This window comes from Tachysurus vachellii, chromosome 10, assembly GCF_030014155.1.
Source record: "Tachysurus vachellii isolate PV-2020 chromosome 10, HZAU_Pvac_v1, whole genome shotgun sequence".
In the NCBI taxonomy this organism is placed as follows: domain Eukaryota; kingdom Metazoa; phylum Chordata; class Actinopteri; order Siluriformes; family Bagridae; genus Tachysurus; species Tachysurus vachellii.
The window spans coordinates 10,245,039-10,262,226 of NC_083469.1; the positions used below are offsets into that span (position 1 = coordinate 10,245,039).

General features: G+C 40.7%; 2 protein-coding genes and 1 pseudogene across 2 annotated transcripts in view; all 3 read left to right on the forward strand.

Annotated features, from left to right (window-relative positions):
- Window positions 1–17,188, forward strand: part of LOC132852236 (b(0,+)-type amino acid transporter 1-like) — a 36,419-nt gene that overhangs the window by 7,137 nt on the left and 12,094 nt on the right. The window lies entirely within an intron of this gene.
- LOC132852237 (b(0,+)-type amino acid transporter 1-like) lies at window positions 543–7,844 on the forward strand (annotated as a pseudogene).
- On the forward strand, window positions 10,742–15,275 carry LOC132852117 (b(0,+)-type amino acid transporter 1-like). Its single transcript, XM_060879162.1, has 6 exons — window positions 10,742–12,109; window positions 13,032–13,165; window positions 13,300–13,429; window positions 13,522–13,646; window positions 13,884–13,971; window positions 14,673–15,275. Exons 1-6 carry the CDS (start codon window positions 11,399–11,401, stop codon window positions 14,901–14,903), a joined length of 1,419 nt encoding a protein of 472 aa, XP_060735145.1. The 5' UTR covers window positions 10,742–11,398; the 3' UTR covers window positions 14,904–15,275.

The following is a 17,188-nucleotide window of genomic DNA, read 5'->3' on the forward strand; positions in this document are numbered from 1 at the left end:
TAAGTTTTTAGATGACAGATTCTGAGTGTCAGCCTCAATATAAACCGAATAAATAAATTAATTCTAAGTAGTTTTATATTGAAAAAAACTGAGGAACAGTACAATGCAAAGTATTTACTTTACTATTTTGTTATATATGGCATTATTTTAGTTTTAGTTGTAAATAACAAGTGTAGTTAACACTGTTTAATGTTTTCACTATTTTCTCAGTCTTGATCAGGCTTAGAAGTTACTGTAAACACTGTAACCTTATCAAGTAAAATACAATTGTAATAGTTTAAATTCAATGGATGCCTCATTAAAGTTAAGCCCTCTTTTTTGCTCATGAGCTGCTCAAAAAGCAAGAACTTGAACACAAAGCTATGACGAAAGGAGAAAAACATTACGCACAAATGAATGGTTTGACATGAATATAGCTTCTCTTGCTCTGTTGAGAATACTAAAGAGAGGGTTGAGTTTAAATGGCCACAAGCCTGTAATTATTAACTGACTTAATTGCAGGTGGGGCATAGTGCAAATAAAACATTGCAGTGTCTATGAAAAGTATGCACTAAGTATCCATTAGATAAAACACATATAGACATGGACAGCACATCAAGGAAACTTCGGCTAAAGTCAGAAGTAGGACTGATGGGTGGAGTGTCCCTCATTGCAGGGGTAATGATCGGCTCGGGAATATTCATGTCTCCACAGACTGTACTGCTGAACATCGGGAGTCCTGGGGGTAGCTTGGTGATCTGGGCCTGCTGTGGGCTGTTGGCAATGTTGGCATCACTGGCGTACGCTGAGCTAGGAACAACGATCCGTGAATCTGGAGGTGAATACATCTATATAATACGCACGTCTGGCAACCTGATGGCCTTTATATTTGCCTTCACATCTGTTCTGGTTGTGAGGCCAACCAGTATGACTGGACTGGCTCTCAGCTTTGCCCAGAATGCTGTTGCACCCTTCTATGAAGACTGTGCACCTCCAGCTGTGGTGGTGAAGTCTGTACAGTAGCTGCTGTTGGCCTCTTACTCTTGGTCATTGTAAACTGCCTGAATGTGCGATTTTCCATGGCTGACATAACAATCCTAATGGCAGTTAAGTTCCTTGCACTGCTTGTTATTTCCATTGGTGGTGTGGTGTTGCTTATTCAAGGCAACACTGGCAATCTTCAAAATGCATTTGAGGGGACAAGCCAAAGCGTTGGTGTGATAGGAATGGCTTTCTATCAGTGTCTGTGGTCTTACGATGGCTGGAACAACCTGAACTCTGTAACTGAAGAACTTAAGCGTCCAGAGGTAATTCTTATCTTAAGATAAAGTACCTTTATTTGGAAGATAACAAGTAAATGAATGTTTTGTTGCATGTTATCCCAATGGGATAGATCATAGATCAAGGTCGATAAATATAAAATGTAAATGCTTTACCATTTAGGAGTGTGACAGATGATTAATTACCACAAACTCTGGTGTGGAACTGTGATTTTTAGGTTAAAAGTCAGCAATTCTCTGTGTACAAGGTCTTCCACAATTTCAGAGTAAATTATAATATTTCGTTTGTATTGCTCAGAATTTATTATTTCATTGTCCTTGAGCGTTTCTTTATCATTTTGGTTATAATGTCTATGATAAAGCCTGTTCTGTGTCTCACAGAATGCAGCATACAGACTTGCTTGAACTTTTCACCAGCTCTTCTTTAGACATACATGAACATATGTAAACAAAATATCCTAAATTTCAATTTTTATAGAAGCAAACAAATTTGAGCAGCTGGAATGACATACGATTGAATAGACAACACACAGAGTGAAATCAATATAAAAAATAGAAAAAGTTGCATACTTTACTTTTGACTTTCGTTTAGCTTATTGTTATCTTGTTTTCATTAGGTAGAATATGGAGACCTACCAAGTAGGGTGCGAACTATACAACTAAATTGAGACAGCATTCCAATTACATGGGAAGATGTGGTAATTCCCTCCCTTTCAGGTACAATAGACAACACCAGAATTATTGTCTGGCTAGAAGGGTGTTCTTCAGGTGGAGGTGATCAAGAAGCATCACAGGAAGTCCTCAGACTATTAAGCTTTCTTCTGGGCTGTACCCATTTACACCAAGCAATAGAGTCGGTGCCTGATGAATCTTCTAGAATACATTAGTAGCATCTCATTTAGAGAAAAACAAAATCTAGATAAAAAAAACCTTCTTGATAAAGACAGCTTTGCCAGCTTTGTTAAAAATAAACTCCATTACCTCCCTGATGTAAGTTCCCACTTCACAATGTGATTATCCATGTTAGTTTATTTTATGTTATTGATTACATTGTTCATACACACATACACACATACATAAACCTACAGCACCACTAATATAAACATTTTTTAAATGCTCTTTTTGTACATTCAAGTCAAGTCAAGAATATTTTATTGTCATTTCAACCATATATAGCTGTTGCAATACACAATGAAACGTTTCTCCAGGATCAGGACACATGAAGACAGGGCTAAGGACTTAGTAAGTAGTCCTAGCCACATAAAGTGCAACTGTGCAACGTGGTGCAAACAGTGCAGAACAAAAAGACAGTGCAGGACAGTGTCATTACACAAAAGACAACACACAAAAGAAGTGCAGATATACACTATTGCATGTGCAGAAATACTGGACTAAACACTTTATATAATAGCAGCAGTTATATGAGGTCTTGTAATGTATTGTGCAAAACAGCAGTTCAATTCTCTTTAATGCTGCTACCAACTACTGCTATCAAATGTGTATATAGGTTTACAAGAATATTTTTCTTTGTTGTCCATACCAACTGTACACTGGGCGGCGCTGTTTTATGTATCTGTCCTGTAGAGTATTGTATTGCACTGTTTGCACTGTCCTTGTCTTGCACTGTTTGCACTAGGTTGCCCACCATGTACATTACGTGTTTGGATAACTTACTTTTTAGTCCTCAGCTTTAACATTGTTTCTTGACTTAATTTGACTGGACAGAAAAGATGAACTAGATGGATACAGTATGAAAACTTCAAACAGATTTTGCATAGACACATTTTTTATCATCAGATTTGACTTTACACAGTTTGAACACATGAGGAGGGCAGTTTGGCTGTTTCTGCAAACAATTTCCTGACTGGAACAGAACATATGCGAGCATTTCTACAAGATTTTCATTACATTCTAAGCATTAAATTTGGCACCAGATGTCAAATTCTTAGCAATTCTGGATGTCTTTGTCTCTAAAAATAAATAATGTAGGTTGCTCATATTTGTTCATAAAACTACATCCAGATTTCTACATACGTAAAAGTTAAAAGTGCTTTATAAACCGAATTGAAATCAAATTGAATTAATCACGTTGTTAGTGATTCAAAAAACAAAACATGTAATTACATTTTATACAAAGTGCTACAGAGTCGATATTTTATTTTTTTATGTAAAAACACCAACAAAACACTACAACTATATTTGGCTAATCAGGTTTTTTAAATTATTATTTGAATTATATGTGATGGTAGTTAATATATATGGAATAACTAAATACAATGATAATGAGAAACAAATGTTCTTTAAATGTTCACAGTGAACTGACTATCTGGTTGCTTTTATTGCCGTAATGCTTTTGTTTATAGAATGTTTTTCCAAGCATGTTAATATTTAAGCAGAATTACATTGGACTTAAGAGTCTTATTACCTTTTTTCCTCCTTTCATTGCAAACTTTGATAAGCTCATTCTCACTTGTATCATAAAGAGAAGAGAGTATAAATGATTGAAGCTGAAGCGGGAGGTAGGGTTAATTAGTGCAATCTCTCTGGTCGCAGGCACTATGATAGGTTCAGGGATCTTCATGTCTCCTCAGTTTGTGATGTCTAATGTTGGAAGCCATGGAGCAAGCTTGATCATCTGGGCTGTGTGTGGCCTGGTGACTCTATGTGCTGCGCTCAGATCCTTTTTTAGCGGAGGACGAGTTTGTTTTGTCGCTGCCCGAGAGGGTCATATGGTAAGGAAAACAAGAACAACTATTACTGTATTTTGCCTTCTTCATTTTAACTGCAACAGCATGTTCTTTCAGGTGACTCATTTAATGATAATTTGTTAATAATGTAGTACTCACTCTTAAAATATTGTTCTACAATAATAGATTTCCAAATAACTGTTTATATTGTAAAAAAAAGAAAAAGAAAATAAAGCAATAATACGATTTATTTTTTTTTTTGCTGTTTTAGCCTAACATCCTAGCCATGGCTCATGTGCAGCGTCTCACTCCTTCTCCAGCTCTCATCTTCACCACCATCATCTCCCTCATTGTACTCATTCCTGGAGATTTTCAGGGTATAGTCAACTTTTTCAGGTCTGTAACATTTAATCTGCAACAAGCTCAATACATCATTATTATTCACACAGAGAGTGCAAATAGGGTGTGTTTCAAATTATGTGATTTTTTTTTTTACAACATTTTTTCCAATAACATTACAGGTTAAACTGTATACATATATTATGTGATTAACATAATAAGAATTATCTCTGAAATCATTTAGCTAGACTCCATCAGTTGGAGGCACCTGCACTATGACTATATTTAGTTCTTTCAGGTTTTGTGTGTGAAAACTAGTTTTAATGCTAATTCCAACCCATTTGATCTTCAGCTTTACAGCCTGGTTCTTCTATGGAGTTACGATAGCAGGGTTACTCTATCTAAAAATAAAATTTCCTGATCTTCCTCGTGCATACACGGTGAGATTATTAAACTATTATGGATGTAAAAATGAAGAGTTTATGTGCTTAAATTGCAAAAAAATATGTGCACACTCTGCACCATGACACAAGTTTACATTTATCAAAAAAAAAGTATTACTTTCTTTAGCTCTTTCGAATTCTGTGTTTAATATGATCATCTCAGGTACCCATTATTATTCCTATCCTGGTGCTGCTGGCAGCTGTGTTACTGGTTCTAGCTCCGATCATTGACAATCCTCAGCTCGAGTACCTATATGTCACCCTCTTCACTCTAAGTGGTGCTTTGATTTATATTCCATTGATTCACTTCAACTCCGTCCAGGGTGTATCCTGCCTTGATGCCCTATGACGCCTGAGATAGGCACAGGCTCCCCGTGACCCGAGGTAGTTCGGATAAGCAGTAGAAGATGAATGAATGAATGAATGATTCACTTCAAACTGTGTCCACACCTGCTGGACAAACTCACAGTGTTCCTGCAGCTCTTCCTGGAGGTTGCTGCAGCTGAGAAAAATGTATAAAACGTCACGTCACTCTTGGAGGAAGGTCAATATTTGTTTCTAAATGTTCCCAAAGAAATGTTTTACCAAATTTGTCAGTCAGTTACAGCCTAAATTGTTTTTTCTTTTTTATTTTTGCAATGTTTTTGTTAGCAGTTTCCAAAGGCATTGTGGCACAAAGATTACTATTAAATTTTTTGCAGTGTCTCCAAATGTTCCCAAAGAAATGTTTTACCAAAATTGTCAGTCAGTTACAGCCTAAATTGTTTTTTCCTTAGATATGTTATAAGTTGGTTCATTAAAGATCATTAAAGAGCCCAAAACTATCTTTCAGCAAATTCAACATTACATGTTTCTTATTTTTCATAAATGTTGACAAAAGAGTACATCTAGGACTTCTGAAATACATAAAATTTTTTCAGTAATATTTGTTAGCTTTAAGAAATAAAATATCATATATCTTATCTGTTTTTTTCTGCCAAGAAATGATACAGACCTTTAAATGAGCTAAATAAACAAATCTTTACTTTACTGGGCTAAACATTCTTTCAGAATATTTGACAATGTATTTTTACATTACATTATTTCATTTATTTAAATACCCTTAAATGGTTATGGTTTAAATTTCCGACAAATTATAGCAGTGTAACTCAGCTCCAATTCACCTTAACCACATGAGAGAGAGAGCTCATCTCCCTTAACCCAGCCCCACCCCTCTGCTACTAACTATACAGATACATTACCATCATTTTCTTTGGCTGGTCTCAGACTTCTGCACTATAACATACAAAAAGCTGTTTTAAATGTTAATATTTAATCAGCAACTACACACGTAAAATGATTTGTTATTGCCATAATTGTTTTTAATGCATTTTAACAGCTTAACTATTTCTAAATCCATTATGTAAATTTTGTAAATAAACCAATTTTATATATACATACTATATAACAGTTAAACAGGACACAGTCATCATTCCTGGGGGCTGAGCGCAATGTGTACTTTGTTCACATTTCTTTAAAGCTTTAGTTAGGGTTGTCAACCATTTTGGCTTGTATACAGCAGGTAAATATAACATGTGTATGTGTGATATGATTTTCTCATTCTGTGTTTAATATGATCATCTCAGGTACACATTATTATTCCTATCCTGGGTCTGCTGGTGTCTGTGTTCCTGGTTCTAGCTCGGATCATTGACAATCCTCAGATCGAGTACCTGTATGTCACCCTCTTCATCCTAAGTGGAGTTTTAATGTATATTCCATTAATTCACTTCAAACTGTGTCCACACCTGCTGGACAAACTCACAGTGTTCCTGCAGCTCTTCCTGGAGGTTGCACCAGCTGAGAAAAATGTATAAAACGCCACATCAGGCTTGGAGTTTTTTATCTGGGTCCTTAAAAGAGCATGTCATGATTTTATTACCAGAATACTATGGGTGTTGAGCATTTAGAGTCCAAATAAACATTTTTGCAACACATCATTTTAATTAAGGTAAATAAGGTAAATAAATGTATGCGTATTGTGAGAATGATTGTATGAAATACTTCATCTTTTCTAATAATGTTGCAGAATTTCTGTGCAAAACACAATGTTCTTTTCTTACACACAATCACATACACACACATTCTCTCTCTCTCATACACACACACAGATACCTTGACCTTAGCATAACCTCCTCTACCTAGCACATCTGCTCCGCTTTGTATGAAAGAAGCTATGAAAAACATGATACTGCTCTGGGAGGTTTCCTGCTTCATGATAACGGTCAAAGTATCTTCTGCCGATACTAGCATTAAGCTCCGCACACACACACATTATGTCCTTCCTCAATATATTCAGGTTTGACATAATAAAGTTTGGGACTTCTCTTTGAAAGGCTGACTGGCGTGTTTCATTGAGACTACCCCGAGTACTCGCCGGAGAACCAGAAACCGAGCAGAGGAAGAGGGGCTCAGAAATCCTGTCCAAGCGGCAGATGAGAGGGAAATAATTCCTTACAGTTTTGAATCCTGTCCAGGCGGCAGACGATAGAGAAATAATTCCTTACACGTATCTAAACATGCTGTCATCTTTCACAACTGTAATTATTCTTAATCTTTTATTACATTCTTTTCAGTTTAATTAACAAAAGAAAAAATACCAAATTCATATTTAGTGCTCCAAACATTTCATATCCTTGTGTTAGTACACAATTAGAATAAGAAGGAAAGTAGAATAAAACTTCCAATAGACAATACTGCTAAAAGCAAAAAATGATATAACTGATAATCCATCCATCCATCCATCTTCTACCGCTTATCCGGGGCCGGGTTGCGGGGGCAGCAGTCTGAGCAGGGACACCCAGACTTCCCTCTCCCCAGACACTTCCTCCAGCTCCTCCGGGGGAATACCGAGGCGTTCCCAGGCCAGCCGAAAGACATAGTCCCTCCAGCGTGTCCTAGGTCTTCCCCGGGGCCTCCTCCCGGTTGGACATGCCCGGAACACCTCCCCAGGGAGGCGTCCAGGAGGCATCCGGAACAGATACCCGAGCCACCTCAGCTGACTCCTCTCGATGTGGAGGAGCAGCGGCTCTACTCTGAGCTCCTCCCGAGTGACCGAGCTCCTCACCCTATCTCTAAGGGAGCGCCCAGCCACCTTGCGGAGGAAACTCATTTCGGCCGCCTGTAACCGGGATCTTATCCTTTCGGTCATGACCCAAAGCTCATGACCATAGGTGAGGGTAGGAACATAGATCGACTGGTAAATAGAGAGCTTCGCCTTGCGGCTCAGCTCTTTCTTTACCACAACAGACCGGTATATCGACCGCATCACTGCAGAAGATACACCGATCCGCCTGTCAATCTCCCGCTCCATCCTTCCCTCACTCGTGAACAAGACCCCAAGATACTTAAACTCCTCCACTTGAGGCAGGAGCTTTCCACCAACCTGAAGGGGGCAAGCCACCCTTTTCCGGCTGAGAACCATGGCCTCGGACTTGGAGGTGCTGATTCTCATCCCCGCCGCTTCACACTCGGCTGCAAACCATCCCAGTGCACGCTGAAGGTCCTGATTTGAAGAAGCCAACAGGACAACATCATCTGCAAAAAGCAGAGACGAAATCCCGTGGTCCCCAAACTGGACTCCCTCCGGCCCCCGACTGCGCCTAGAAATCCTGTCCATATAAATAATGAACAGGACCGGTGACAAAGGGCAGCCCTGCCGGAGTCCAACATGCACCGGGAACAAGTCTGACTTACTGCCGGCAATGCGAACCAAACTCCTGCTCCGGTCATATAGGGACCGGACAGCCCTTAGCAGAGGGCCCCGGACCCCATACTCCCAGATCACCCCCCACAGATCACCACGAGGGACACAGTCGAATGCCTTCTCCAGATCCACAAAGCACATGTGGACTGGTTGGGCAAACTCCCATGAACCCTCCAGCAACCTGGTGAGGGTATAGAGATGGTCCAGTGTTCCACGACCGGGACGAAACCCGCATTGTTCCTCCTGAATCCGAGGTTCGACTATCGGCCGAATTCTCCTCTCCAGTACCCTGGCATAGACTTTTCCGGGGAGGCTGAGGAGTGTGATCCCCCTGTAGTTGGAACACACCCTCCGGTCCCCCTTCTTAAACAGAGGGACCACCACCCCAGTCGGCCAGTCCAGAGGCACTGTCCCCAACCGCCACGCGATGTTGCAGAGGCGTGTCAACCAAGACAGCCCCACAACATCCAGAGACTTGAGGTACTCAGGGTGGATCTCATCCACCCCCGGTGCCTTGCCACTGAGGAGCTTCTCAACCACCTCAGTGACCTCAGCTTGGGGGATCGACGAGTCCCCAACCGAGCCCTCTGCCTCTGCTTCCTCAGTGGAAGACATGTCGGTGGGGTTGAGGAGATCCTCGAAGTACTCCTTCCACCGTCCGAGAATGTCCCCAGTCGAAGTCAGCAGATTCCCACTCCCACTGTAAACAGTGTGAGCAGGGCACTGCTTCCCTCTCCTGAGGCGCCGGACGGTTTGCCAGAATTTCTTCGAGGCCAACCGATAGTCCTTCTCCATGGCCTCACCGAACTCCTTCCAGACCCGAGTTTTTGCCTCTGCAACCACCCGGGCTGAAGCTCGCTTGGCCCTCCGGTACCTATCAGCTGCCTCCGGAGTCCCCCGAGCCAACCAGGCTCGATAGGACTCCTTCTTCATCTTGACGGCATCCCTTACTTCCGGGGTCCACCACCGGGTTCGGGGATTGCCGCCGCGACAGGCACTGGAGACCTTACGACCACAGCTCCGCGCGGCCGCGTCGAGAATAGAGGTGGAGAACATGGTCCACTCGGACTCAATGTCTCCAACCTCCCTCAGGATCTGGTTGAAGCTCTGCCGGAGGTGAGAGTTGAAGATCTCTCTGACCGGAGACTCTGCCAAACATTCCCAGCGGACCCTCACAGTACGTTTGGGTCTGCCAAGTCTGTCCAACTTCCTCCCCGGCCATCGGATCCAACTCACCACCAGGTGGTGATCAGTTGACAGCTCCGCCCCTCTCTTTACCCGAGTGTCCAAGACATACGGCCGGAGGTCAGATGAAACAACCACAAAGTCGATCATCGACCTCCGACCTAGGGTGTCCTGATGCCATGTGTACTGATGGACACCCTTATGCTTGAACATGGTGTTCGTTATGGACAAACTATGACTAGCACAGAAGTCCAATAACAGAACACCACTCGGGTTCAGGTCGGGGGGGCCGTTCCTCCCAATCACGCCCCTCCAGTTGTCACTGTCGCTGCCCACGTGGGCGTTGAAGTCCCCCAGTAGAACGCCTGAGTCCCCGGTCGGAGCACTTTCCAGCACCCCTCCCAGAGACGCCAAGAAGGTCGGGTACTCTACACTGCCATTTGGCCTGTAAGCACAAATAACAGTGAGAGACCTCTCCCCGACCCGAAGGCGCAGGGAAACGACCCTCTCGTTCACCGGGGTAAACTCCAACACATGGCTGCTGAGCTGGGGGGCTACGAGCAAGCCCACACCAGCCCGCCGCCTCTCACCGTGGGCAACTCCAGAGTAGTAGAGAGCCCAGCCTCTCTCGAGGAGTTGGGTTCCAGAGCCCAAGCCGTGCGTGGAGGCGAGCCCAACTATATCTAGTCGGTATCTCTCAACCTCCCGCACCAGCTCAGGCTCCTTCCCCCCCAGCGAGGTGACATTCCATGTTCCTAGAGCCAGATTCCGTGTCCAGGGATTGGGTCGCCTAGGCTCCCGCCTTCGACTGCCACCCAATCCACATTGCACCAGCCCCTTACGGTTTCTCCTGTAGGTGGTGGGCCCACAGGAGATCGGCCCCACGTCGCTCTTTCGGGCTGAGACCGGCCGGGCCCCGTATACTCATAATAAAATGCTAAATTGCCTTGTTTCTGCTTTTAAATCAGCTATTTTCTCATCATTCTGATTCCAAAATATTTTACAAATCTGGTATTAACTCTGGTTGTAATGCAGTTTTCCTATTCTTGTGTTAGCTGTGTGATTCACATAAATTGGGCACCAATTGGGCATTCACATACATTGGGTACCAAAACCAAATTCTTTGTTTGTGTGACATTTGTTACAAATAAATAATAAGACACGATTTGTATTAAGGCTGATATAAATAGTGTACAGGTACACAACTAGGTTCATCTTTCTTCTAAAATGGGCATCAAGATCAACTACACTTTATTATTAGGAATGTTTTCACTGTGACAACAAAAAAGATCTGAGTGTGTTGGGAGTGAGGCGGAGGTTGAATTGGCTGATTTGACACTGTAAAACCTGACAAAGCTCCAGATGGAGATTTAGGTTTAACACATACATTTCTTTGATGACTTTGTCCCTAGAACGATTAAAAAAAATTGTCTTTGTAATTTAGTGAAAGAAAATGTGGAGACATTTTTGCATCACAAAAAATAAACAGAAATGTTCATGTGTTGCAGTAAGCAGATATCAGAATTCAGTCCTTGAAAGTTGTTAAATTTGTGATAAACTCTCCACACCAATTGATACTTTTCTTGGCTGTTCTGAGACTTGTGCATAGCAACGTACATCAAGCTGTCATAAATGTTAATATTTATGCAGTAATACTTTGTACTTAGTATTTTATTGCTCATGCTTCAGATCTTTTACTGCAAGATGTATTAAGCTCATTTTCACTCGCAGCACAGCACCATGACAAGCAACAAGCATGAAGGCCTGAAGCTGAAGCGGGAGGTAGGGTTAATTAATGCGATCTCTCTGGTCGCAGGCACTATGATAGGATCGGGGATCTTCATGTCCCCTCAGTTTGTGATGTCCAATGTTGGAAGCCCTGGAGCGAGCTTGATCATCTGGGCTGTGTGTGGCCTGGTGACTCTATGTGCTGCGCTCACTTATGCAGAGCTCGGTACCATGTTCAGAGAGTCTGGAGGTGAATTCATCTACGTCCTGAGAATCTACGGACCCTTACCTGCATTCTTTGTGGCATATACGTTCACAATTGTGGTGAAACCAACAGGTATTACAGCTGTAGCCTTGAGTTTAGCTCAGTATGCTGTGGCTCCTTTTTATCCAGGCTGCATGCCACCTACATTGGTGGTGAAATGTTTAGCAGCAGCGTGCATTTTAGTGGTGGCGACCATCAATATGCTGAATGTTCGATTTGCCATGACCATTCAGGTTATCTTCCTAGTGGCTAATGTGGCGGGGTTGATGGTGATTGTTATTGGTGGAATCTTTACTATGGCCCAAAATGGCCTGGAAACCCTTGGAAATCCAGACATTGCCTTTAAGGGTACAACTTTGGGGATCAGTACCATTGGAATGGCTTTGTATCAGGGACTCTGGTCTTTTGCTGGATGGGCTAATTTAAATATTGTTCTTGAAGAGGTGAAAAAGCCAGAGGTAAGTTGCTTGAGATTTTGTGTTGATATGATAATTTGACATAGTTCACAATGTATGTTTTTTAATAACTCAATTGGTGTAAATGGTATATTCAGTTGGTAAATATACATCCTTCTACAACAAAGAATCAAGATATTCTCTAGAGGAAACACAAATCTGTATCTATTTTCATGAGATTTATAAATATCAGCAAAATAAAATGCCAGAGGTCATTTGTGTGAGATTTTGTGCTAATAAACACTTTGTTTACATAGCATATGTCTATTTGATATAGCATACTCAGTTATTGCTGAACATAAATAAAAGGTTGCGATGCTTTACAGTCCAATTCAATTTTATATGTACCTGCCCTATTCAATATTCAGATATTTAGATATTGATCTCTGGCCTTAGTAGCATCTGAAAATGAGACTGGATCATTATAGTTGAGTCAGCATGCACCACTGATTTGACTCCAATCTAACCAAGTGGGATCTTTTGCCATCAAAGTGATAAAAAAAAAAAATCTGTTTCTATTAAAGCAAAAGAAAAGTTTAAAAACACATTTCCCAATGTAGTGAACAGTTATTATAAAACTGACTACAATCTAGTCTGAAATAATTTTAGACAAAGTACATTTAGCTTTTTTCTTTATCACCTGCCTTGCTGTTTTTTCCTCTGCCTGACTAGCAGGATTCTCCAGACCATAGTAACTGGCTGTCTAGTTTATACAAACCCTATAGATAGATCAGTTCAGTTAATAGGTGTTGATGAGTAAAGGCAGTTGGTGTTGAAAAGGTGTAGAGCAAAGATATCCTCCAGAGGAAATAGAAATCCAAGTTAGTAGGACATCTAGAGGTCCATGAATGATTATTTGTAAATGAAATTTGTAATTAACATCAATTAATTGTATTGAATTTTATACTATATCCATTTGTGTAAGGTAAATCTCCCACGAGCATTAATGATTGCCATCCCAATGGTAACGATCCTCTACCTGCTGGTCAATATCAGTTATTTGGCTGTAATGACTCCTAGGGAGATGATGACGTCGAGTGCTGTAGCCGTTACATGGGGGTAGGACACCACAGTTTGAATTCATGGAAGATGATGCATGTAACAAATATGGAACAGCACTAAATTTAAATGTAGGTTTTATAAAAATAAATAAAGAAATAAATAAGACCTCAGCATCTTTTCTCTGAGAACAGCAATAAGGTGCTGGGCAGCTGGGGATGGGTGATGTCTATTGCAGCCGCATTATCTTCTTTTGGCACGCTGAACGGTTCGTTCTTCAGTGGAGGACGAATTTGCTTTGTAGCTGCACGAGAGGGTCACTTGGTAAATATGAAAAAAATTAAAACTTTAATACACATGACCCAAGATGTTATATGTTCTGAGATTTCTTTCTTTGTGATTTGTTGCTCTTTCAGCCTAGTATCCTGTCTATGGCCCATGTGCGTCGCCTCACACCCTCTCCAGCTCTTACGTTTACCAGCATCATTGCCTTCATTGTGCTCATTCCTGGAGACTTCCTGGGAATAATCAACTTCCTTAGGTATGACATAACATTTAGAGCTTCATCGGCTTTACAAGTTATTATTAATTTATTTATTTATATCTATCTATCTATCTATCTATCTATCTATCTATCTATATATATATATATATATATATATATATATATATATATATATATATATATATATATATATATATATATACATAAATAGGTTATGCATGCGATAGTCAGTTTGTTTATCACCTGTTCCTTTAATTCTACTCTGACATTCAGCTTTACATCCTGGTTCTTCTATGGAGTTACAATATCTGGACTACTCTATCTAAAAATCAAAAGGTCTGACCTTCCAAGTACATACAAGGTGAGTTATATCTCATATCTCATATAAAATGAATGTGTTAAAAATGATATACTCTCATCTTATTAGTGCAGTTATTCAGTCAGCCAGTTATGTGGCAGCAGCACACTCCTAGAACTATACAGAAACAGGTGCAGATCTTTAGTTACAAAACCTATCCAAAAGTTATCGGTTATTTTCAAACAGATTGTTATGGTCCAAATCATGTTTAATGTTTTGTTTAACCACATGCATTTATATGTCCTTTACTTGATTACAGGTCAACTGCTGTCTGTTACTTTTATGTTGAATTTCCTTTGGCGTTTCTCATGTGAATACATGACAATGGGATTTTTACATGTACGCAACCTCATATTTAAATCCCAGTGAAATAGGACATGAAATAGGACTGAGAGCAAATATAAAATTAGACTTTTTTCAATAATAAATGAATCCATTGTGGTTTCAATAAATTTGGCACATGTATTTTTCAGATTAAATACTATTATTATTATTATTATTATTATTATTATTATTATTATTATTATTATTATTACAGATTATTATTTAAAAATAATCTCATAAGAATCTTATTTTAACAGACACAAAGTTTCTCTGACTGTGTGAGTGAAAGTATTTTCTTAATTCTGTATAATATGCATGAATCATTAAAATCAAAAGCAGAAATATTATTGAAATAAACTGTTTGTGTTTGTTTTTCTCAGGTTCCAATTTTTATCCCCATCCTGGTAATTCTGGTGGCTTTGTTTCTGGTTTTAGCTCCTATTATTGACGATCCTCAGCTCGAGTACCTATATGTCACCCTCTTCATCCTAAGTGGAGCTTTAATTTATTTTCCGTTCATTCACTTCAGACTGTGTCCACACCTGCTGGACAAACTCACAGTGTTCCTGCAGCTCTTCCTGGAGGTGGCGCCAGCTAACAAAAATGTATAAAACCCCACATCAGACTGACAGGCAGACTTTTTAGCCTCTTGTGCTGATAAGCTCTGGGGCCTTATAATAATTTGTAACAGTTTTATAACTAATGCTTTCTGAATGTTGTTAACATTTAGTCCGTCTTTGCATTTGGGAATTTTTAGTTTTTGTGAGTTTGTTAAAATATCAATAATATGCTGTGTTGTCTTATGGCACCACTAGAAATTGCCAAATTTGTTTGCAAAAATATAATTTACAATACATTTTTGTAGCTAGAGTTTTTGGTGTTATTATTTAATTATATGAAAAACACTGTATTCCGAATATTTGCTTTTACATTTACATTTCTGGCATTTAGCAGACACCCTTATCCAGAGTGACTTACATTCTGTGACTTATTTCAATGTAAACAACTGACGGTTAAGGGCCTTGCTCAGGGGCCCAGCAGTAGCAGCTTGGTGAACCTGGGATTCAAACTCACAACCTTCTGATCAGTAGTCCAACACCTTAACTACAGAGCTACAACATCCCATTTGCATCCTGAAAGTAGAAATAATATTCCAGATTTCGAATACACTTGTGTTATAATTATAAATAAAAAGGCAGCGCTTTCAATTAATATCCACATGATCACATGTAAAAATAACAATCAAGGAGTGCAAAATGACCTCAAACCAAAACACGAAAGAAAAACCAAGCCCTTTAAATTGAGAGAAACATGAAATGTACTTCTTTGCAAGTAAATGGTTCAACTTTTGGAGTAATGTAAGACTTACATTACTCCAAAAGTTGAAGCATTTACTTGCAAAGAAGTACATTTCATGTTACGTTACATTGTAAGCTTACATTTTGTTTGTGATGACAGGAATATAATGATAAATTACATTGGTTATGTCACAGCCAGCGTTTGTTGTGACAACAAAAATCAATGAAACTCCCACACACGTCTCCATACACACGGCTATTTACACACGTAAATAGCCGCCACAGCAACCGGATGCAGTCCTCACATTTATCCACCGCGCGTCATGGCGCGTCATAGTGGGTCATAGCCAACATGGAAGTCTGTCATACCTCTCACGAGATTGCCATACTTTGAAGGAATTCGTGTAACCGTAGAAACAGAGCAGCCATTTTGCCCCGGGGTTAAATCTTATAAACACAATTTTATTACTGTAAACCTTTAGTATTTTCATTCATTCATTCATTTTCTACCGCTTATCCGAACTACCACGGGTCACGGGGAGCCTGTGCCTATCTCAGGCGACATCGGGCATCAAGGCAGGATACACCCTGGACGGAGTGCCAACCCATCGCAAGGCACACACACACTCTCATTCACTCACGCAATCACACACTACGGACAATTTTCCAGAGATGCCAATCAACCTACCATGCATGTGTTTGGACCCGGGGAGGAAACCGGAGTGCCCAGAGGAAACCACTGAGGCACGGGGAGAACATGCAAACTCCACACACACAAGGCGGAGGCAGGAATCGAACCCCCAACCTTGGAGGTGTGAGGCGAACGTGGTTATGTCACAGCCAGCGTTTGTTGTGACAACAAAAATCAATGAAACTCCCACACACGTCTCCATACACACGGCTATTTACACACGTAAATAGCCGCCACAGCAACCGGATGCAGTCCTCGCATTTATCCACCGCGCGTCATGGCGCGTCATAGTGGGTCATAGCCAACATGGAAGTCTGTCATACCTCTCGTGAGATTGCCATACTTTGAAGGAATTCGTGTAGCCGTAGAAACAGAGCAGCCATTTTGCCCCGGGGTTAAATCTTATAAACACAATTTTATTACTGTAAACCTTTAGTATTTTCATTCATTCATTCATTTTCTACCGCTTATCCGAACTACCACGGGTCACGGGGAGCCTGTGCCTATCTCAGGCGACATCGGGCATCAAGGCAGGATACACCCTGGACGGAGTGCAAACCCATCGCAAGGCACACACACTCTCATTCACTCACGCAATCACACACTACGGACAATTTTCCAGAGATGCCAATCAACCTACCATGCATGTGTTTGGACCCGGGGAGGAAACCGGAGTGCCCAGAGGAAACCACTGAGGCACGGGGAGAACATGCAAACTCCACACACACAAGGCGGAGGCGGGAATCGAACCCCCAACCTTGGAGGTGTGAGGCGAACGTGCTAACCACTAAGCCACCGTGCCCCCCCACATTCAGATATGAAATATTCAAAAATAATTTCATCTCACTGTGATGCATTGTTTATAGCAGGATATTTTTATTCATAAATTTTCCATCTACAGAATCTA

Excerpts from the sequence above, each read along its gene's own strand:
- LOC132852117 (XM_060879162.1), top strand. The coding sequence starts at position 11,399 with ATGACAAGCAACAAGCATGAAGGCCTGAAGCTGAAGCGGGAGGTAGGG. Across the intron at positions 12,110-13,031 it reads AAGAGGTGAAAAAGCCAGAG|GTAAATCTCCCACGAGCATT; the intron begins GTAAGTTGCTTG and ends CATTTGTGTAAG. Across the intron at positions 13,972-14,672 it reads ACCTTCCAAGTACATACAAG|GTTCCAATTTTTATCCCCAT; the intron begins GTGAGTTATATC and ends TGTTTTTCTCAG.